We start from the raw sequence: 22,433 nt of genomic DNA, 5'->3' as shown, positions 1-22,433 counted from the left end.
TGTTTGATTGTGTTTCTTCCCTTCTTCTATTTAGCTCTAATTGTTTGGATTTACATGTTTTTTCCTTTTATCAATTGCCCTTGAGACAACTTAACAAAGCCTAAAGTTAAATAATTACTTAACCTCTGCCAGAACAATAAATTGTGAATACATTCACTCTCCTTGCACTTCCTCACATCATATATATTATTATGCAAAATCGTATTTTAGCACTATTCTATTTATTTGGATTTACATATATGCTTCCACTGAATATTATTATTATTATTATTTTTTTTTTTTCCATACGCGGGCCTCTCACTGTTGTGGCCTCTCCCGTTGCGGAGCACAGGCTCCGGACGCACAGGCTCAGTGGCCATGGCTCACGGGCCCAGCCGCTCCGCGGCATGTGGGATCTTCCCAGACCGGGGCACGAACCCGTATCCCCTGCATCAGCAGGCGGACTCTCAACCACTGTGCCACCAGGGAAGCCCCATTGAATATTATTTTAATCACTTTTTCTTCTTTAATTACATCTTGTAGAAGTTACTTCTGTACAACTCTCTAAGTAGTAAACTCAGCTTATGTTTATATGTAAATTTTTTTCACCTTTGCTTTTGAAAGATAGTTTTGCTGAATACGAAATTCAAGGATGACAGTTATTTTCTCTCAACACATTGGAGGTATTATTCCATTGTCTCCTGGCTTCCTTGGTTGCTATTGAGGAGACGGATATCATTTTCATTTATGCTTTCTTTGTGGCTGATTCTAAAATCTTTGTTTGTTCTTGGTGTTCTGCAGTTTCACTACTTATATCTAAGCATGGATTTCGTTTTCCTTTTAGGGATACATTGTGTTTCTTTAATTTGCCCTTTCTGAGATACAATGTACTGCCCACTCTGCTTAAATGATTGAGGTCCTCTTACTGAGATAGGCATAAGGCTCCGTTCTGGTCAGTTTTCACAAGGGCAGTTTTTAAGGAGTAGTGGGCTGCTGGTGAAAGTTTGGTAGCTGATAAAAAGAAACAAACAGGGTATAAACTCAAAATGGATTAAAGACCTAAATGTAAGACCAGATACTATAAAACCCTTAGATGAAAACACGGGTAGAACACTTTTTGACATAAATCGCAGCAATTATCTTTTTGGATCCACCTCCTAGAGTAATGAAAATAAAAACAAAAACAAACAAACGGGGCCTAATTAAACTTAAAAGGTTTTGCACAGCAAAGGAAACCATCCACAAAACGAAAAGACAACCCATAGAATGGGAGAAAATATTTGCTAATGATCTGACCGACAAGGGATTAATCTCCAAAATATACAAACAGCTCATGCAGCTCAATATCAGAAAACAAAGAACCCAATCAAAAAATGGGCAGAAGATCTAAACAGACATTTCTCCAAAAAAGACATACAAATGGCCGAAAAGCACATGAAGAGCTGCTCAATATTACTAATTATTAGAGAAATGCAAATCAAAGCTACAATGAGGTATCACCTCACACCAGTCAGAATAGCCATCATCAAAAAGTCTACAAACAAGAAATGCTGGAGAGGGTGTAGAGAAAAGGGAACCCTCCTACACTGCTGGTGGGAATGTAAATTGGTGCAACCACCAATGTAAATTGGTGCGTGCTGCAACTAGAGAGCCTGTGCGCTACAACTACTGAGCCCATGTGCTCTGGAGCCCGTGTGCCACAACTGGAAAGCCCACGTGCTGCAACTAGAGAAGGCTGCATGCTGCAAGGAAGAGCCTGCGAGCTACAATGAAAGATCCCACATGCAGCAACTAAGACCCAACACAGCCAAATAAATAAATAAATAGAATATTTTTAAAAAACTTATAAATAGAGCTACCATATGATCTAGCAATCCCATTCCTGGGCATATATCTGCAGAAAACCATACTTTGGAAAGATACATACACCCCAATGTTCATAGCAGCACTATTTACAATAGCCAAGACGTGGAAGCAAATTAAACATCCATTGACAGATGAATGGATACAGAAGATGTGGTACATATATACAATGGAATATTACTCAGCCATAAAAAGAATGAAATAATGCCATTTGCAGCAACATGGATGGACCTAGAGATTATCATACTAAGTCAAGTCAGATAGAGAAAGACAAATATCATATGATACCATTTATATGTGGAGTCTAAAAAAATGATACAAATGAACTAATTTACAAAACAAAAACAGACTCACAGACTTAGAAAACAAACTTACGGTTACCAAAGGGGAAAGGTTGGAAGAGGTATAAATTAGGAGTTTGGTATTAACGTATACACACTACTATATATAAAATAGATAATCAACAAGGACCTACTCTATAGCACAGGGAACTCTACTCAATATTCTGTAATAACCTAAATGGGAAAAGAATCTGAAAAAGAATAGATATATGTGTATGTATAACTGAATCACTTTGCTGTATACTGGAAACTAACACAACATTGTATATCAACTATACTCCAATATAAAAGAAAAAAGAAAAAACCAGGGTATCTGCTTCTGGCATTATGGCTGACCCAGTGCTCTAAGGGGCTCTTCCATGGAAGGTCTACTAATACAGTGCATAGGACACTGTTTGAAATGCTGTCTGTCTCACAAGAAGCAAAGGACTTCTCCAGTGACAACCTCCCTTCCTCCTCCTCGCCCTCAACTATCCCCCAAAAGAAAATAGACTCGAGCTGGGATCTAAGAAAGCAGTATGGAGTTGGGACTGGAACAGTGGGCAGCCAAGTTAGAAGGAAAAGGATAATAAATGTCGATAGCAACAGGGTTTGCTATACAGATGGCCAAGTACTAGAAGGAATATGCGGAGAAATGAAAAGGTAAATTTCTTAGGGTAGTGAATTTATGTATGGGTTGAGTTTATTTTTTTAATTGCTTCATGTTCTTAGGCCACTGAAGCTAAATGTCCAGGTAAGACCAAGACACTAGACATCTATAAATTGATCTGTTTACTCAAAGGATTCTGGAAAAATGCTTGGTTAGGTCTTAGAACTCAGCAGTGTTCTCGAGAAGACATTTCCTGGTATGTTTATAGATTTAAATTTTTTCTGCTTATCATATTCCTCATATACTAATCTCCTGGTAAAAGGATATATGTAACAAACAGCTCAGAAGCACACTTCAGAAACCAATTTTAACTGATAAATCTTGTTTATTATATCCTAGTTACATCAAATAGGGCTAATGGCTAAAATTAAGGAATTAGAGATGAAAGTAGACGTAACCCAAATTTTTATATGATTTGGTCTATATATCTTTTATTTTCTGCTGCTTAAGGTCCTTGGGACGCTAGAATTGGGAGAAATTGTAGTGTTCCTGTAACACTCATTTCACTGTTGAGGAAACTGGGTTGTAAAGAAGTTAATTAAACTGCCTGTGTTCACATTTTGGATGGCTGATCTGGGTCCACCAAAGCCCTCTGATTTCCAATTTCACAGCTCCACAAGAAATAGTAACTGAGGGACAGTAGGGCAGGATCTCTATTTCACCTGTCCTGAGAACACCTCTCATTATCTGCTACCAGTTGCCAGCTGTGTCATATTTCTCCTATGTCCTCAAGCCCTTTCTCTATACCTTAGAAACATAAGGCATTTATTTTTCACTGTGGACAGTGCATGCTGCTAGCTGTCCTGAACAGGAGTTGACTGTGAAGAGCTTGATAAAAAACAGAACCAGTGTTTCCTTGTGTCTAAGATGCACCTGTTTTTCACATTTAAACATTTTTGAAAAGAGAGATGCCTTACAACTGATAAATACATTTGATGCACAGGATCTGCTCCCTTCCCCCCACAAAAGAAGCTCTTAATTTGAACATTTATCTTAAAATTGACGACATTTAAAAGCCCAGGAAACATGGTCTATGCCTTATAGCTGACATCTGCTAACCTCACCCCCAACCCAGGTAAGCGTAGTATAGTGTCTGACACATAGTAGGTGCTCAAAAATATGTGTTGAATAAATACATGACTATATGAAGGTATAAAGCAATGAGGACATGCACTCTCCTCTCTCACAATTATGTTTCTTCCTTCCGACATATTTGTAGATACCCAGTTAATGAACCACTTTTAGGAAACAGTAAGAAAATTGACTTTACCATGGGAACTAAGTGCAGTAATTTCTCTGCATTATATGTAATTTTTTATTGTGTTATTTTTAACTTTAAAACATCTGGATGTCAGAACCTTGCTTCTGGGGAAACTTTATTGACAGGAGAATTGCCAAGTAATTTTTTTAAATGGTGAGGAAGTACTCTGTCAATAATTTATGCTAATTATAAATTCAAACTAGACTCTCAGACCTCAAAGTGAGCCACGCTTATCAGAGTTGGGTGACCTGCTCTGGCCCTGGACACTGGGGAAGTCATTTAAGGTCCTTTTTCTCAGAGGTTGATCTTCATACTTATTATGACTTACTATGACTAAGGCGGTAAGGCTGGCCCTTAGATGGAAGTAGGCAGGACAGTTGAACATGCACAAGTTTTTGAATCAAATAAACTTGGGTTGAAACCCAGACTCAGACACTTAGTAGCTGTGTGACTTTAGCAATTTAAACAGTCTCTCTGAGGCCTCAGTTTACTTACCCGCAAAATCAAGGTAGAAGTATGAATATCAGAGGATTTGTCTGAGGATTCAATGGGGATGACAAATACAATGTCCTTTGTATAACAAAAAAGGCTAGTGCTCTTTCCATCCTCATCTCCCTCCTTGGGTAACTTCTGATTTCAGGCAGAAATACCCACTTCTCAAAATATTTGGGGAGCACTGCTTCAGTGCTTGAGTCGCCTGTCTTCACAAAGACACTGTATACTCTACCCCTTCAACTAGTAACAGTCTTTTGTCATTAGAGGTTTCCTATCTTTGAGATTTATGAATGACTCCTATTTTTTTGCAATATCCTTATAGACCAATAATACTATTTGCTTAGTATATGTTAGACCTGCCCAAAGATTTAACAGCTGTGAAATCACAAACTTGTTTTAATTATACACACGTACAAGAACACACAGCTTTTATGATGTGCATTAAAACAAATAACTATTACATGTTTGTGATTCACCTAAAATCATCTCATGTACTTCTGCTGGTATGCCTGCAGTATAGCAATGCAGGAGTCCACAACTACTTTAGGCATTTTAAGTAGAATGGAATTTAATACAGGGAATTAGGTGCTTACAAAACCACTGGGAGTGCTAGAGAAAAAACTTTGTGGGCTGAGCCTTCAGGATTGACTCCCATATACTGTAGGACTGTTCTACCAAGGACGTTTGAATATATCTGTCTTATTAATTATCAGAATCAAAAAAAGGTTGGTTTCTAAAGGGTCAATCCCAAATTTTATTGCTAAAAAACAAAACAAAAAAACCACTTATGATAAAAATCCTATTCCTGGTGAATCAGAAATGGCATCTTTATTTATGAAGGACAACTTATCCACTCATTGATTTTGTTTTTCCACCTCTAACAGGTCTACTCCATATTTACCCTGTGTATTTGATTTTTTAAAAAATGGTTTTCCTTCTGATCTTTGTGTATTCATTCTTAATGTTTATAAACAAAATGTTGTGGACTTGTTTTTCACTTGATATTGTCCACATTATTACATACCTTTACAACCACAGAATCAAGAAAAAAGTGACTATAAAGACCAACTGTACTACAATTGAGTGCAGAGCTTCATACATGTCCCTACTGAATTTTTAACACCTTTGCTACGAACATTCACGCATTTAAAGTTTTTTGGTATATTCATAGGGGTGTACAACTATCACCAAAATCTCTATTAAATTTCATCATTTAATTTTTAACTCATTTTTCGGAGTCTCATGACTCTGCCATTTAGTTTGCTTATTCTCGCTTGCATGTGCTCTCTCCCTCTCTCTCTCTGCTCCAATAAAACTGCACAAGACAGGATTAGAACCATTGTTGGGTGGCTACAGGTTGAGATTACTTCATTCAGCAGCACTTCTTTTTTAAAGGTAGAGTAACTTAAATAAGCTATAAAACCACCTCAACTTTAATATCAATTGATGTCAACCCAGGCAGCGTGAAGAAAGAAAACAATGAGAAGTGTTCTACCAGTCCATCTAGCTAGTAAGCCCAAAAGAAAAGGAGGTAAGTGTTGGCAGACATAACTTCTTCAAAATGCAAGCGTTCTATTTTTTCAAAGAATTCACTACTTATGAGTCCTAGAATTTGGCTAATGATTGATATCGAATCTCCTGGTCTACAGTTTCAGTGATACATTCTCCCCTGGCTCTCCCCTCTTTTTTTAAAAAAAGATCAGGGCTTCCCTGGTGGCGCAGTGGTTGAGAGTCCGCCTGCCGATGCAGGGGACACGGGTTCATGCCCCAGTCTGGGAAGATCCCACATGCCGCGGAGCGGCTAAGTCCGTGAGCCATGGCCGCGGAGCCTGTGCTCCGCAACGGGAGAGGCCACAACAGTGAGAGGCCCACGTACCGCAAAAAAATAAATAAATAAAATTAAAAAAAGATCAGGATACAGTTTGTTCATGTCTAGTCTCTGGCATCTTCTTGTAAGCAGGGAGCTGTTTTATTCATTGCTCTGATGCTTCCTGGCACATAGTAGGCCCTCAATATATATATATTAGTTGAGTGAATGAGTGACTACCTTTAACAAAGATTTCTGAAAGTGTTATCATTACTTCTTTTTTAATTAATTAATCTTTGGCCATGTTGGGTCTTTGTGGCTACGCACGGGCTTTCTCTAGTTGTGGCGAGCAGGGGCTACTCTTCGTTGCAGTACGCAGACTTCTCAGTGTGGTGGCTTCTCTTGTTGCGGAGCATGGGCTCTAGGCATGCAGGCTTCAGTAGTTGTGGCATGTGGGCTCAGTAGTTGTGTCTCATGGGCTCTAGAGTGCAGGCGCAGTAGTTGTGGCCCATGGGCTTAGTTGCTCCGTGGCATGTGGGATCTTCCCAGACCAGGGCTGGAACCTGTGTCCCCTACATTGGCAGGTGGATTCCTAACCACTGTGCCACCAGGGAAGTCCCTCATTACTTCTTTTTAAAAAATTTTATTGAAGTATAGTTGATCTACAATATTATGTTAGTTATCATTATTTCTTTTACTATTTATTTTGGCAATAACTGTAAACTGCTAACTTCTACAGGTCCAACAGGCCTTATATTAAATGTCACTTCCTTCAGGAAGTCCTTCTGATTCTCTACGCTAAGCGTTCCCGAACTCTACTCCCTCTCACACCACTCTTATTACTGATAAGAGTTCAATGACAGAAGTTACTTTGTTCACCTTTGTATCCCCATTACACAGTAGGTGCTTAATCGGTATTTGTTGAAAAAATGAAGTAAATTAGGATGTAATTTGTCTCAGTCTTAAAGGCAAGAAATCATTCAACATAGCCAGGTATTCTCGTACTACTATTCACTTGTCAAGACTTTCAAGTCTTCTATTTTCTTTTTTTTCAGAGAGCGGTGCTTCGGATTTTTTAAAAAATTAATTAATTAATTTTTTGCCTGTGTTGGGTCTTTGTTTCTGTGCAGGGGCTTTCTCTAGTTGTGGCACGCCGAGGCCACTCTTCATCGCGGTGCGCCAGCTTCTCACTATTGCGGCCTCTTTTTGCGGAGCACAGGCTCCAAATGCGCAGGCTCAGTAGTTGTGGCTCACGGGCCTAGTTGCTCCGCGGCATGTGGGATCCTCCCAGACCAGGGCTCGAACCCGTGTCCCCTGCATTAGCAGGCAGATTCTCAACCACTGCGCCACCAGGGAAGCCCAAGTCTTCTATTTTTAAAGAAGCAACTTTAGTGAGGCATAATTTACATACCACAAAATTCATCCATTAAGTTCTCCTTACTAATGTCTTTTCCTCTCTCATGTTCTGTGTGAAGGTCATTTTTCTGATGGTAAAAATGGGAAGAAAATAGAAGTGGAAGGTCAGTTGTGACCTTAAAGCAAACTAACCTCTCTAAGCCACAGATTCTGAGCTGTAAAAATGCACTACGAAGAGTTTCTTCATTGGCTTCTCTAAGGGTTGTGAGATGACATGCAAAAAATCTGATCCACAGTAGAGGTAATAACTCAAAAACAGCAGATCCCCTCCCTTCTCTATGTCATCTTTTAACGTTGGATCCCCTAAACAGCAAGTCTATTCTTTCACCATCATCATTATCTTGTTCTGAGCATAAGTGAAAAAATACCCAACCTTCTTCTTTTCTTAGGATTCAGCAAGCCCCACTTCATTCTGAGGTTTTGTTTTCCTGCACTATTCTTACAGATTTTGTTCCACTTTTTATTCATTCTTAGGCATATGCTATTTGTCTCCATCTTTTGAATATGCTGGTAGAAAAAAACCCAAACCCCACCTGAGATCATTAGAGAACACTGGTTTTTAAAGTTGCCATTACCTTTCTTCTTCACTGGGAGTATTCTATTGTGAACTTAATGTTTTCTTTTTCAAAGCCTCCCATTCCTTGAAAAAAGTGCGTTTCCTTTTACAGCCTCTCATCTTGAAATTATACCTGTCTTTTTCCCTGGATATATTTCCTAAAGTCTCCGACAACCTGCCTTCTCTGTGTGTCGTATTACAGCCACATCCCCCAGGTCTCTACCGCTTCCCCAAGACCAACCAATTCTTCCCTGGGAGTCACATTACATCAGCATCACTAATGCAATATGTGCTATATTACAGACTATGTTTTATTCTAGGCGGTCAATTAAAAACGAACCTCGGTGCTGGTTTGCTTTAACATGGAGGATGAATTATCTAAGGTCAAATGCAAACTGCTGCTAGATTTATATTCATATTAAATATATACCTGTTGAATTTGGGCTTTTTCTCAATGCTTCAGACTCTAAGCTTTCAGGTAACTGGGATGGTCTTAAGTGTGGGTTTCCAGAAACTTCACAAAAAATCAGACTCCATCAAAAGGACTGCTCCACACGCTCAAGGAACACCCACCAACAAAACCCATCTCCACAACCACCAGATTATCTCACCAGCAAGTGAGACTGCAAGGTTTGGGGGCTTGGCCGTACCACTCAGCGCTGCGCAAGGGGGGGGGGTTCGTGCCCATTTGGCTGCGACTGACCGTTTCTCTTCGCTTGGTTTTGCCTCTGCTCCCCCTGCGCAGGCATCCAAAGTGCGTCAGGCCGGTGCTTTATAGCTGCAGCCTGGGCGTCTCCGCTCTCTGTTTTTCCTCTTCTCTGGGTTGTGCTTCTTGCCGTTGTTCGCGAAGATGCAGCTGAAGCCGATGGAGATTAACCCGGAGGTGAGCATCAGGTGTACTTTTACTCGGGGAGCGCAGGGCCGAGGGTCAGCCCTCACCAGCTAGCGGTATCAATGACTGCTTTTATCTTTGCATTTTTTTTTCTTTGCATTTGCCTTCCAGATGCTGAACAAAGTGAGTGACGTCTCGGGCTGCCTCTGTCTCCCTCCCGCGGGAGCACTGAGGCGGAGGCGCCCACCGGCTCCGGCTGTTTCTCAGGGACCGAGCGGCGCCCTGCGCGCTCCGGAGGCGGCGGGGCTGGGGCTAGGCCGGGGTGCCCTCACTCTGCCCCTGCCTCGGGGGCGGCGGTGACTGCGAAACCGGTCAGAGGTGGGATGGAGGAGGCTACGCCCAGATGCTAGCCCCGGGCGTCGCGGGAGCCACGTGTGGGCCGCGCTTTGTGCTGTGTCATTGCGCTCGGCCTGGGTGGGTGGGGGGCAGGGCGGGGCCGGGCTCCTCCCAGGCCCGGGGAGAGGTGCGAGGACGCAGAGCCCGCCCCGCCTCCCCCGCTTCCCGGTAGGTGCCCGCCACTTGCCTGTCTCCGCGCCTGGCCGCCATGTTTTTTCCCCGCAGGTGCTGGCCCGGCTGGGGGTTGCGGGCCAGTGGCGCTTCGAGGACGTGCTGGGACTGGAAGAGGAGTCTCTGGGCTCGGTGCCGGCGCCTGCCTGCGCGCTGCTGCTGCTCTTTCCTCTCACGGCCCAGGTAGGGCGTGGGGCCCGGGATGCGCAGGCGCTGCGCGCTCTTCCCCTAGACCGGAGTGAGGCGTTGAGGACGGTGCAGGCCCTCCTCCCGTCCTGGCTTGGGCGCCCAGAGCTGGCACACTGCCCCTTCCTTGTGGCGGATGGAGGGAGGAACTCGCACCTTCATGGTACCTACTCACTGGGCTTCTGTTGTAACAGAGTTTATTGCCTGGTCGTTCATCCATCGAGTATTGCCTTGAATTTGGAGGAGAAGCAGTATCTCAGTTCCATCATCCCAATTATCCAGGAAGACAGTTCACCCTACTCATGAGTGCCGTTTGAACCTAGGCTTTTTGGCAGTTTGAGCCAAGGAATGGCTGGCTGGTTCTCCTTTAATGGCTGTGACGTGTCGTTTTATTGTTTGGTTCTCAGACTCCCACCTTGCTGTAAAATGGAGGGGGATGGGCTTGCCTAAACCACAAGAAAACAATAGGTTCTTTAATTTTCCACCTCTGCTGCCTGGGTCTTCAGTGGGTTCAGGGGTTTCTTCCCAACCCTCCACTCCCTACAACGTACACACTTGGTCTTTAGTTTCTCCAATGTGTTTTTCTAAAGCTTAATCATTTGTGTGTGGTTCCTGTGTGAGAACCTCCTTCTACTTCTCAACCTCTTTCCTCTCTGACCTTGTAGTTAAGTGAATAGGTGGGCATTAGACCAGTCTTGGGAATGCTTTTTCATTTCCCTTTAGATGGTCTTCCGCCTGCAAGTGTGCAAGTATATATGTACCTCAAAGGCTGAGCATCAGATATAAAAAGGTAGCTGGGGTAATTGTTGTCTTGGATGTGTGGAATCCCACTAATTGGCATGGTTTTGTCTATCTCCTTTTGCTGCCACTCGACCCCTGATTGAGGAGTGGTTGAATTTTGCTTTAGTGAAACTTGGGGCATTAGTATATACGGCATCGTTTCAAACAGAGTGAGCTAAACTGAAGCACCATCCTAATGCCGGGGGTTCTAGAAGCATCCTCAGCATAAACTAAGCCCTATGGGAAGTTCCAGGCATTCGTCCTAGTAAATGGGCTAAGTATTGTGGGTTAAAAACACTTATTAAAGCTATTAGGATAGTCCCACTGACACGTTTGTTATTGCCAAAGCCTTTACTTGGTGAAAATGGAGTTCCCAAATAATTGCAAGTCAAATTAGCTTCCCTATTGATCAAATCAAATGCAATGTTCTCTCTCTCATTTGAGCCTCTCCCAGAGGTTTCTTATTAGAGGAACCATGATGACTCGGAGGTTTTTGAGCAGCAGCACTCAAAGACAAGGCCTTGGGGAGGCAGTGGTGCAGCGTGTTTGTCTTGCAAAAGCCCACTGCTCTCATTTTGCTGGATCAAGCAGATCTTGGTTAGTAGAACATTCTGGGTAGGACGTTTTATGTTTGAAAGAGCTCGATACTTTGTCTTTTCGCTCCAGTTCTATCAGATTTACGGAATGCCTGTTACGTGGCACAAAACACCTATTGGGCTAAATACTGAAGCAAATTCAAAGAAGAGTCGAGGTTTATAGGTTGACTTCCAAACAAGCTAATGTTAACTTAGAAAGCATCTAATTTTGTCTAAGAATATTATGAAATCCTAAATGGACTACTTTTAACACATTTTAAGGGATCATGAAATACTTACAGAAATGTCTGCATGCAAGAGCTCAAACAACCCTAAAGGATGACACTATCCCATTACAAAAAAATTAAACCTTTTTTAGAAAAGTGAAAATCCTTAACAGTCAATGAGTAGCTCAGTTCAAGGATCCAGTAGGTAGATACATGATGCTAGAACTTCCTACGAGTTGGAGTTTAAGTTGATCTCGTGGGACAAGAGAGCTTATTCCTCTGATGGTACCACAGGCGAGGCGTACTTCAGTTCTGTGCACAGTAGTGCAAGGCTGCTAGAACTAGAAATGTACGTACTTCTCGGTTCCGAACGGTTTATACCAGTAGTAAGAAATTAGTGTTTCTGTAGCATCAGCACCCTGCTTTTAACTGAGCAGTCATACCTTTAAGGTCTTTAGAACTTGTTAGTGAAAGGGCCAGACAAGCCCACTATATTACTGTACAAAGGGATAATGCTTTGAGGAAACCAGTCTCCTCAAATTGTATAGTTGTCAAGGACAAACAAGAGTTACATCTTCTTGTAGGATGAGAAAGTTTTGTGAAATCACAGTCCAACACCCCAGACCAGTTGTCTTTCCTTCCTAAAAAAGGATGAGGGAATAGTTAATTTCTTTAAATTGCTCCTTTCTTTAGTTAAGTTTTGTATTGTTTTGTTTTTAAAGAGACATGTATTTGGGCAGAATAGAAGTAGAACTTCAAAGAATAGTGAGATATAAACTAGCTGGTGTTCTTGGGCATTCAACTGCCCAGCGCTTGATTGGAATGCCTGTGTGAAAGTGTTTAGTGTTAAAGGAAGAAAATAACGCATTTGTCTGTTTTTCTGACTTCAGCACGCCATCCATTTCAAGCTAAAAGGTTGCAGTGGTGTCTAGACAAAGTCTTGGGCAATATCCAAGGCCGCTACTGCACTGCAGCATCAGGGTGGAGTGTCAGAACCCCACGGGCTGGCGTGGGCATGGGTGGCAGACGGGCCATTCTCTGGGCACCAGCCAGCACCTAGATCCAAGGCCTCCTGGTCACATTTCCCACTTCTGTTTCCATTTAGGTGGTAGAACCCGCTGTGCTGCTGTCTGTTCTTTGCATTTTCATTTTGAGATGTAAAAATGTTTTTTTTTGCACTCACAGCATGAGAACTTCAGGAAAAAACAGATTGAAGAGCTGAAGGGACAGGAAGTAAGTCCTAAGGTGTACTTCATGAAGCAGACCATTGGCAACTCCTGTGGAACCATCGGACTCATTCATGCAGTGGCCAATAATCAGGACAAACTGGAGTTCGGTGAGTGGATTTTGAGGCCAGTCATCCTCTGGTTGACCTTTAATTAACTGTAATGCTTCCTTCCAACACCCCCAAGCCTCTGTTTGGCAAAGCCATTGCCTTAGATTTTTTTGAAAATCTACTTATGCAGATAGAATCAGTGGGTGAATTCTCATCGTTCCTCCCTTTTGAGGAAGGGAAGCGCATCCAAGAAGCATAGTGTGGTTTCCTCCACCTGGGGAGGCGGGGCGGGTGACAGTGCAGTTTTGTACTTGCCTCTCTGCCTGGGCTCTTCATGTGCAGATCCTCCTGCTGGTCTTGACAATTCTAAAGAATTAGAGATGCTGTTAAGGCATAAAATGCCAACCTTCAGGACCTTTCTTTAATGGTGCTGTCTCTCATAAGCAACAGGAGAACCAAAACAGCCTAAAGCAGCAGGACACAGGGCGAGGTCCTGCAGGGAGGCATAGCCGCAGGCTGGCACCTTGAGAGATCCATCTGTGAACAAAGCTGGGTCAGGAGTTTTAGCTCGCCTCCAGTGGATGCCATGGAGGATAGAGAAGAGATGAGTCTCAGCCCTTAAGTTGTCAGAAGCGCAAGTAACAGCATTGAAATATGTTAAATTACATGGCATTGTGTATCATTTTGGCCAAGGGTCAGCAAACTTTCTTAAAAGCCCAGAGAGTAGATCTTTTAGGCTCTGAGGGCCATATAATCTCTGCCCTTGTAGAGCATGAGCAGCCATAGACAAGATGTAGAGCGGTGGATGTGGCTGTGTTCCAATAAAACTTTATTAGGTGGCAGTAGTCGGCCAACTCCTGATTTAGACAATGGATGGGGGTGGCTGAGAATTGAATAAGTTCAACTAACAGTCCATGCTGTTGCTTGTAGCAGGTCAAATACCTTTTTTTTTTTAAATTTAAACAAGGGAATTGTGGCCAAGATTCTACTCCTGGTATACTTCTGAAATTTAAAAAAAAAAAAAGGCTCGTCTGGCCACAAAGGTCCAGATCTTCTAGAAGTTGCTTTTTTCAAATATTGACTTGAGTGAGTCATTAAAAAGTCGTAGTTTGATCCTTTTTATTTCTTCTGCAGTAAGTGTCACTTCTTTTAGAATACTGTGTTCCTGAGGTCACAGATACTGTAACTCTTCCATAAACATGGTCATGACGGTGCCATCGGCTTAATCTGAGTCACAGCCCTCCTCATAAAGTTGAGAGGATTCCTATAATTTCCAGATTTTCAGTGGTCCCCATTTAACACATTTGTTTAAGTTTAGAGCTGAAAGTTCAGACTGAGGTCTTTTGAAATACAAGTTGCTCTTGCGTCCTAGACTCATCCACACTGAGCAATGACAAAATGCTTACGCCAACCATCAGCTAGTTAGCTGTCTCTAGGCCAGACTGTTAGGGTCTTTGTATTTCTATTTAAGATCTGTAGGTTGAAGTCTTTCTGGATAACCATATTACTAAGATTGCATTTTCTACCCTGAAATAAAAGTCTTGGTTTGAGAACTGTTGATATTGATAGATTAGAATGTTATGGTTACATCACGTATGCAATAAACATTAATTGTGCATTGCTAAGTGCTGTAGATAAGAGCAATAGACAAGACAGTTCCTGCCTTTATGGCACTGAAAGTCTCACAAATACATGTTACCAGTGGATCAGTGCTGTAACAGAGGTGGTAGGAGATCTGAGAGGTGAGGGTGAGGTGGAAGGTGGGGAGGGGTCAGGGGACAGGGAGGATGTGAGGAAGAGCTTGGCCTGCTGGAGGAACTGAGAGTTCTCTGGCTTGAATGCAGTGAGAGGGGAGTGGTTGGAAAAAGAGGCTGGGGAAGAGGCACCTCGCTCATCCACATCCTCAGAGGCCATGGTAAAAAGTCAGGTTTCCACACGTGACAGACTATTGCAGTGGCTTAAGTCAGCAATAAATTGCAACCATTTGCATTAGACCGGTACTAACATATGATTTTATTTTCTTTTCTCTCTCTTTTTCTTTTTAAAGAGGATGGGTCAGTTCTGAAACAGTTTCTTTCTGAAACAGAGAAGTTGTCCCCTGAAGACAGAGCAAAATGCTTTGAAAAGAATGAGGTAGGAAGACAACTTCTAGAGCATCGATTTTCAATAACTCTGGAGGTTTTCGTGCTAACTCTTCTCTGTTTTCTGCAGGCCATCCAGGCAGCCCATGATGCCGTGGCACAGGAAGGCCAGTGTCGGGTAAATACAAGTTAGAGCCAGGCTGTCCAGGTGTCACCCGTGTTTCCCCAGAAATATGTGCAAGAACCTCTTACTGGAACACAGCACATGTTTCCACCCAAGGCTGATGAATGCCAGAAAATTCTACCAGAATAATGCTTTGACCAGACCTGTTCATAGAAATGGCTCTTCAAAATATCTGATTGGCAGTTGACACAGTCTTGAGTAAATTCAGGCTGGTAGTGTTTTATATAGATCCAAATGGGTCTAATTGAGTAGCACCCATCTTAATAACTGAACATTTCACATACTCTTCTCAGTCTATTGGAGAGCAAGCTGGACCAACAAGGACTAAAAGTTTCTAGATGACTTAAATGTACCATTAATCTGAACACAGCCTTCAAGTCAACTGTTGATTAGATTGAAGTCAGTGATAGTGTCTGTATAACTGCAGTTGACTCTGTCACATTCTAGTCTTGACCTTGGGTGAAGTACTTATCCTCCCTAAGCCTTAATTTCCTCCTCAGTAAAAAGCAAGTGTTAGAGTTCTGAGAGTTACAGTATGTCTACTTGAATGGTCTTAGAATAGTACCTAGTATATAAGAAAGAAATATTCGCTATAATCATTTAATATGTAGGCAGGTTGGTTCAAGCATATTTACTTAGAGAATTTATTTTTAACAAATTAAGTTCTGCTTATAAAATAATCATATTGCAAAATATGTGTATCAAATCAACAGGTTGTAGACCTTAAACTTACACAATGTTATGTCATTTATATCTTAACTTTTTTCTTTCAGCTTTATTTTTAAATGCAGTTTATACTACAATAAAAAAATACTCATTTTCAAAAAAATATCTTGACTCTCTGCAGGTAGATGACAAAGTGAACTTTCATTTTATTCTGTTTAACAACGTGGATGGCCACCTCTATGAACTCGGTACGTTTCACTCCAGTTTTGGAATCTAACATAGATGCATGCATTCTCTCAGACATAATTCCTCTTACAGTACTGGTGTGTGACTTTATGGCGGCACTTAGTATTATCCGTTTATGAAGCCAGAACACCGAGGTATTCTCAAGGGGGCACTTAACCCTTTATCATACCCAGAGCACCTCCCTCAGGAACCTGGCCTGCGGGATGAATGGCTTTAGTCACAAACCAGTAAAGAGAACTGATCAGCCAGTTCAAAGTATACACGTTCAGATTTTCTCTTTCCACCTTCCACTATAATAGCATCACCAGTATAAGGTCTCCACCGCCATCCTTTCCAGGCAAGGAATACTTTTGGAAGGAGGTAAATGCCTAAACACAACCTGGTTTGTGTAAAAAGAATTCAGACATGTCCATCTCTGTATTAAGAAGAGTCATCTCCTTTTAATGGAGAAAGACTTGCAGCTGTGTCATCTCAAGCCAAGATACTACCTATGGCAAGCAAGGGCAAAGAAAACTTGGGGCCGCTCAGCAGTCATTGAGGGGCAGATGAAATCTCAAGGATCCTTTTTCTTCCCTCCACCTTCTGTGTACGTCATAGACTGCTTCTGACTTGCTTTGTGGTCCTTCCCAAGAGATGGGCACAAGCCCTTCTAGTAGGGTAGCTAGTTTGGCCTTGTGTGGTCTTGTGGTCTTGGTGCTTTAGATTAGAATTGCCTGGGGTGGATATCTAGGAACACTTGAACCTCATTTCCAGCCTGTTGCTTCATAACCAGCCTAACCTTTGTGGGAGTGGCAGTGGTATTTGGAAGAATCTAAAACTTGCCTTTAAGCTGGACAAGCACAGTAGACAGAAAATGTGCAGAGAAAATTGACATGCCTGGCTTTTTCGTTACAGATGGACGGATGCCTTTTCCGGTGAACCATGGCACCAGTTCAGAGGGCTCACTGCTGCAGGTAGTCTTTGGAATCCATTTCCACTAGGGCCCATATTTCTTTAGCCAGTTTGTCTGTTCTAAAGTACAAACAGTTTTCGGTACAGATAGCGTCAGTCATCTGGGATGAGAGCAGTCTTTAGGGCTTAAAGATCATCTCAGTAATTCTGTTTGCTTTATTTTTTAGCAAATAGTTTTTAAACAGCATCCTTTAGAGCAGCCCTGCCTAATCTGTATTGTGTGCTGTCTTTAGCCCACAGTTAGATTTAGCCTGAAAGCCATTGTTTATTTCCTTGTGGGGTTAAGGTGACTCTTGTCCTCTTGTCAGAATGCATCATAGCCAATGACTCAGACTCATGGAACAGCAACCCAAGCCTTTCCTAATCCCTCTCTGATTGCTGGCTTTGGGTCAGTCTTGTGGGTAGCATACTATGGATTCTGGTTAGGCAGTTACCTCTGTGATTTTCTTCCCACACGGTCGGTCCACTGTTAACAGGTCAAAGGAAGAAAATTCAAAACATGCCTGACCAGAACTTTAAGATCCAGGGTAACTGTGTAACCGTCCTGGTAAAAGTGACGGCAGATATCTCTTAATTCTGAACACGAGTTGGTAGACTAGTCCTCTGCCCTCTAAAAAATGAATCTCTAGAGTTTAGTCAATTTGCTGTTAGAAAGGAAAATGGCTTAATTGTGATAAAATTTAAAATGATGTTAAGGTATAATTACTTCATTTGCTGTAATAACAGCTAAACTTTTTTGCGTGCTTCTTGTGTGTAGACGGGGGGTGGCACTTTTTCTGTGAAGAGCCAGGAGATATTTTAGGCTTTGTATTAGCATATGGGCTCTGTTGCAGGTATTCATTTCTGCTGGGACAGCTCCAAAGCAGCCCCATAGGCAGTGTCTAAATGAATGTGTATGGCTGTGTTCCATTAAAACTTTATTAACAAAAACAGGCAGCAGGTTGGATTTGGCCCACAGGCTGCAGTTTGCTGACCCCATGCTAGATGCTGTTCTAAGTTAGTTACCTCTTTTATGGACTCCTTTTAATGATGCTCTGAGGTAGTTAGTATTACATTTTACAGATGAGGAAACGGAGGTGCAGAGGTAAGTGATGCCCAAGGTCAGTGGCAAACTACAGAATCATGGTTCAAATCTAGACAGTCTGTCTCTAGAGTCTGCTCTTAGCCACTGTACAATACTACCTTTATAGTAGACCTGTCTTTGGAACATCATAGACCTGATGACCTCAAGGTACTAGTGGACCAAATTATGCAGTCCTAGGAGGGACAGTCACTTTCTCTAGCCTGCCGTCATATACACCTGAGATCAGTCAGAGCTAATTCTTGGATATACCAGGGGTAAATGAGAACAGTGACATGGAATGAGAACTAGACCTAGAGAAACAGAATGGGGATTTGCATGAGAGTCAGGATTCACTTATGGGAGAGAATAAGAACAGGGGCAGAATTTCTGGGTATGACCTATTGGGAGGAAAGATTCTGGTCCATCTAATAAAGCTTCCTAGGTACATACCAGCTCTTAACAAACACTATCCTAATACAGGCACACCTCACATTGTGGATTCAGTTACAGACCACTGCAGTGAAGCAGATATCACAATAAAGAGAAGTTTTGAGTTTTTTTGCTTCCTACTGCATATAAAAGTTACGTTTACACTATACTGTAGTCTGTTAAGTGTGCAATAGCATTATGTATAAAAAACCAATGTACATATCTTAATTTAAAATATTGTTAAAACAATGCTAACCATCATCTGAGTGAGTCAGTCTTTTTGCAATAGTAACATCAGAGATCACTGATCACAGATCACCGTAACAAATATAATAATAATGAAAAGTTTGGATTTATGAGAATTACCAAAATGTGACACAGACATGAAGTGAGCCAGTGCTGCTGGAAAAGTGATGCTGATAGACTTGCTCCATGCAGGATTGCCACAAACCTTCAATTTGCCAAAAAAAAAAAAAAAAAAAATTGCAGTATCTGCAAAGCACAATAAAGTGAAGTGAAATAAAATGAGGTATGCCTGTACCATAAAATGTGCTCTGCATGGGACACTTAAAACTGTTATGTGAGTAGAATTTATGAGGTGTGGGGAAGGTAAAACTTGTTTTGTTTAAAAAAAAAAAAACACCAGAATCACATTTTAAATTAATTGACTAGAAAATAGCATCTTTTTTTTTTTTTACATCCTTATTGGAGGTTAATTGCTTTACAATGGTGTGTTAGTTTCTGCTTTATAACAGAGTGAATCAGTTATACATATGTTCCCATATCTCTTCCCTCCCTCCCTCCCACCCTCCTTATCCCACCCCTCCAGGCAGTCACAAAACACTGAGCTGATCTCCCTGTGGAAAATAGCATCTTAATTAATGGAAATTCTTATCCTAAGTAAGGCTGGTTCTATATGGTTAGAGATGTTTTAGGTTGTCTAAACTATACCCCGAATTAACTTGTTAAATTGGTGAGAAAGTCCATAAACTTAACCCAAGTATCCTAAACTTGAGTGAATTAGGCCACTGCTTATTGTCTATGTAGGAGATGGCTGTTGTCTTTACAGGCACACCCTTAACATTAATCAACAGCATTGGTCCTAAAGGAAAGTGGCTTTGGGGAAGGCAGGTCTGGGATATCAATATATTAAAAATTCTGATAGAATAAAATGTAGCTGTTACTCTAGATCCTCTTCAGTTTTTCTAAGTGGTTCCAAAGCAGAAACAAAACCGGGGTGGGGTTGATGCTTTTTTAGGACCACAACTCATTATCAGGTTGGTGATTTTTAGGCCTTGGGAGCTGATGTTCTGTGACTGTTCTCTGTCATAGCATATCCACTGTCCTCTTGAAGGTCTCGTATTTAACATTGTTGGTGGGGCTTTGCACTGGACTTTTTACAAATTGAACAGTGATTGATAATCTGATCCCAAGGCATTTAAACCCCAGAATTTCTCAAGTAACATTGGGGTCAGTTTTCTGTTCCCAATCTTTGTAATCTAGGTCTTAGAATTAGTAACACATGTCATTCCCTAAATATGTAGGAATCCATCACTTATCTGTACTTGGAATACCAGGTATTTAAACTTAAAGCCTGTTTTGTAAAATGTTTACTTGAAATAAATCTGTCTTTACTCTGGGAATTTCTGAGTTAGAACTTTTTCCTTACGGAAGAGAAATCAATTTTCTGTCTTTGGATTTGAGGGAAAGAGCACCAAGAGTATAGTTTTCTTGTCAAAACCAGGCACAAGGTGGCAGAAGCACAGAGCATTTGGTAGAAAGAATAAAGGAATCAAAGCTTCTGGAGCTGGATTTGTGATGTGGGTCCTTGTCTTTCCTATCACCTGATTTTTTTTTTTTTTTTTTTTTTTGCAATACGCGGGCCCCTCACTGTTGCGGCCTCTCCCGTTGCGGAGCACAGGCTCCGTACGCGCAGGCTCAGCAGCCATGGCTCACGGGCCCAGCCGCTCCGCAGCATGTGGGATCTTCCCGGACCGGGGCACGAACCCGTGTCCCCTGCATCGGCAGGCGGACTCTCAACCACTGCGCCACCAGGGAAGCCCTCATCACCTGATTTTTTTCCTCTTGCCTTAAGCCCTGGTTTTCAAGTTTATTGGGAGGTTTAAAGTGGGTCAGGGTGAACTTTGGGCATTAATAGACCTTACTAATACTTTCCCCTTGAAGCTTTCATTTTGAGCTGTTGCTGTTTAGACCTTAATTCATGACATTCCTCCTCCTCAGGACGCCGCCAAGGTCTGCAGAGAATTCACTGAGCGTGAGCAAGGGGAGGTCCGCTTCTCCGCCGTGGCCCTCTGCAAGGCAGCCTAATGCCTCATGGGGGGGCACTTCGTTTTCTCCCCCCTTCCCTTCATCGTGAAAGTATATCCCTACCTATGTGGTCTGAAATGCTTCAGTACTTGTAGAGCACAGCTGTTCTCCTTCGGTTCCACAGATACGCACTTACCCTCAACTTCGCCCAAGCACTAGCAGAGCTCCATCGAGCAAGTTTGGTGTCACCCTGATGGCAAAGCATTCCCCTCATTGTATGTCTTATACCTCAATATCTAGTGCTTTAATGGCTACTTTGGTTTGTGTCTGTTAGCTAAGGCCTTGGATGTGGTTTGTCCTTAAAAGGAATAAAATTTTTCTGCTGATAAGAGATGAGCCTAAACTGGTTTTCATTTTTCCGTCCCAGTATATCCCAAATTATAGTAATTACATATATATCTTCCATATAAGAACTTATAAAGTACAGGTAAGAAAATTACCATAAAAATATTATCGGTTTAGTGAGTTTCTACACTTTTTTCTATACATTTATGTTACTGTGTGTACCTGTAGACTTAAAAAAAATTAAATATATTTTGGAATAATTATTTTTATTGAAATGTAGTTGATAATATTAATTTCAGATGTACAACATAGTGATTCGACATTTAAGTACATCATGAAATGATCACCACGATAAGGCTAGTAACCATCTGTCCCCTTACAAAGTTATCGCAGTATTAGTGACCATATTCCTTATGCTATAAGAATGATTTTAGATTTACAGAAAAATTGAGAAGATACTAGAGTTCCCATGTACCTTTCATTCGTTTCCCCCATTACATCTTTTTTTTTTCTTTTTTTTTTTTTTGCGGTACACAGGCCTCTCACCGCTGTGGCCTCTCCCGTTGCGGAGCACAGGCTCAGTGGCCACGGCTCACGGGCCCAGCCGCTCCGCAGCACGTGGGATCTTCCCGGACCGGGGCACGAACCCGTGTCCCCTGCATTGGCGGGCGGACTCTCAACCACTGCACCACCAGGGAAGCCCTCCCCCATTACATCTTATATTAGTATGATACATTTGTAACAATTGATGAACCATTATTGACAGTTCTTTTGACTAAAGTCCATACCTTATTCACATTACCTTGGTTATTACCTAATGTCTTTTTTCTTTTGCAGAATCCCATCCAGAATACACTTTAGGCTCTTCTTGGCTGTGACAGTTTCTCAGGCTTTTCTTTAGATGATTTTGACAGTTTCAAGGAGTACTGATCAAGTGTTTTGTAGGATGCCCCTCTTTTGGAATTTGCCTAATGTTTTCTCATTAGACAAGTGTTATGAGTTTTGGGGGAGGAGAACCACAGGTAAAGTGCTGGTCTCATCACGTCATATCAGGGTACATAGTGTCAACATTCCGTACGGTTAATGTTAACCTTGATCACCTGGCTGGATGGCGTTTGTCGGGTTTCTCTGAGTAAAGCTACTTTCCCCACCCTACAGCCCTCTTGTATACTGGAAAGAAGTCTATGCACAGCTGACCCTATAGGAGTAGGTTGAATTAAGCTCTACCTTCTTGAAGGTAGAGTATATAAATTATTTGGAAATCTTTTGCAAGGGATATATGTCTCTTATCCCCTATTCGTTTATATCAGTATGAACTCATGGCTATTTTATACTCTGGGTTATAATCTAGTACTACATTTTGTTCAGATTGTTTTAGCTTTGGCCATTG

The 22,433-nt window shown here is 41.8% G+C and overlaps 1 protein-coding gene across 1 annotated transcript; it reads left to right on the top strand.

Annotated features, from left to right (window-relative positions):
- The first annotated feature begins 8,895 nt into the window (after positions 1–8,895).
- On the top strand, positions 8,896–21,089 carry UCHL1 (ubiquitin C-terminal hydrolase L1). Its single transcript, XM_024731703.1, has 9 exons — positions 8,896–9,250; positions 9,371–9,382; positions 9,821–9,949; positions 12,720–12,870; positions 14,858–14,943; positions 15,022–15,069; positions 15,923–15,989; positions 16,882–16,940; positions 20,672–21,089. Exons 1-9 carry the CDS (start codon positions 9,218–9,220, stop codon positions 20,756–20,758), a joined length of 672 nt encoding a protein of 223 aa, XP_024587471.1. The 5' UTR covers positions 8,896–9,217; the 3' UTR covers positions 20,759–21,089.
- The last annotated feature ends 1,344 nt before the right edge of the window (positions 21,090–22,433 follow it).

The sequence above is a fragment of the Neophocaena asiaeorientalis genome, unplaced genomic scaffold (assembly GCF_003031525.2).
Source record: "Neophocaena asiaeorientalis asiaeorientalis breed wild unplaced genomic scaffold, Neophocaena_asiaeorientalis_V1.1 scaffold39, whole genome shotgun sequence".
NCBI lineage: Eukaryota > Metazoa > Chordata > Mammalia > Artiodactyla > Phocoenidae > Neophocaena > Neophocaena asiaeorientalis.
Note: the sequence above shows the minus strand (reverse complement) of the source record. Positions and strands in the feature narration are given on the sequence as shown.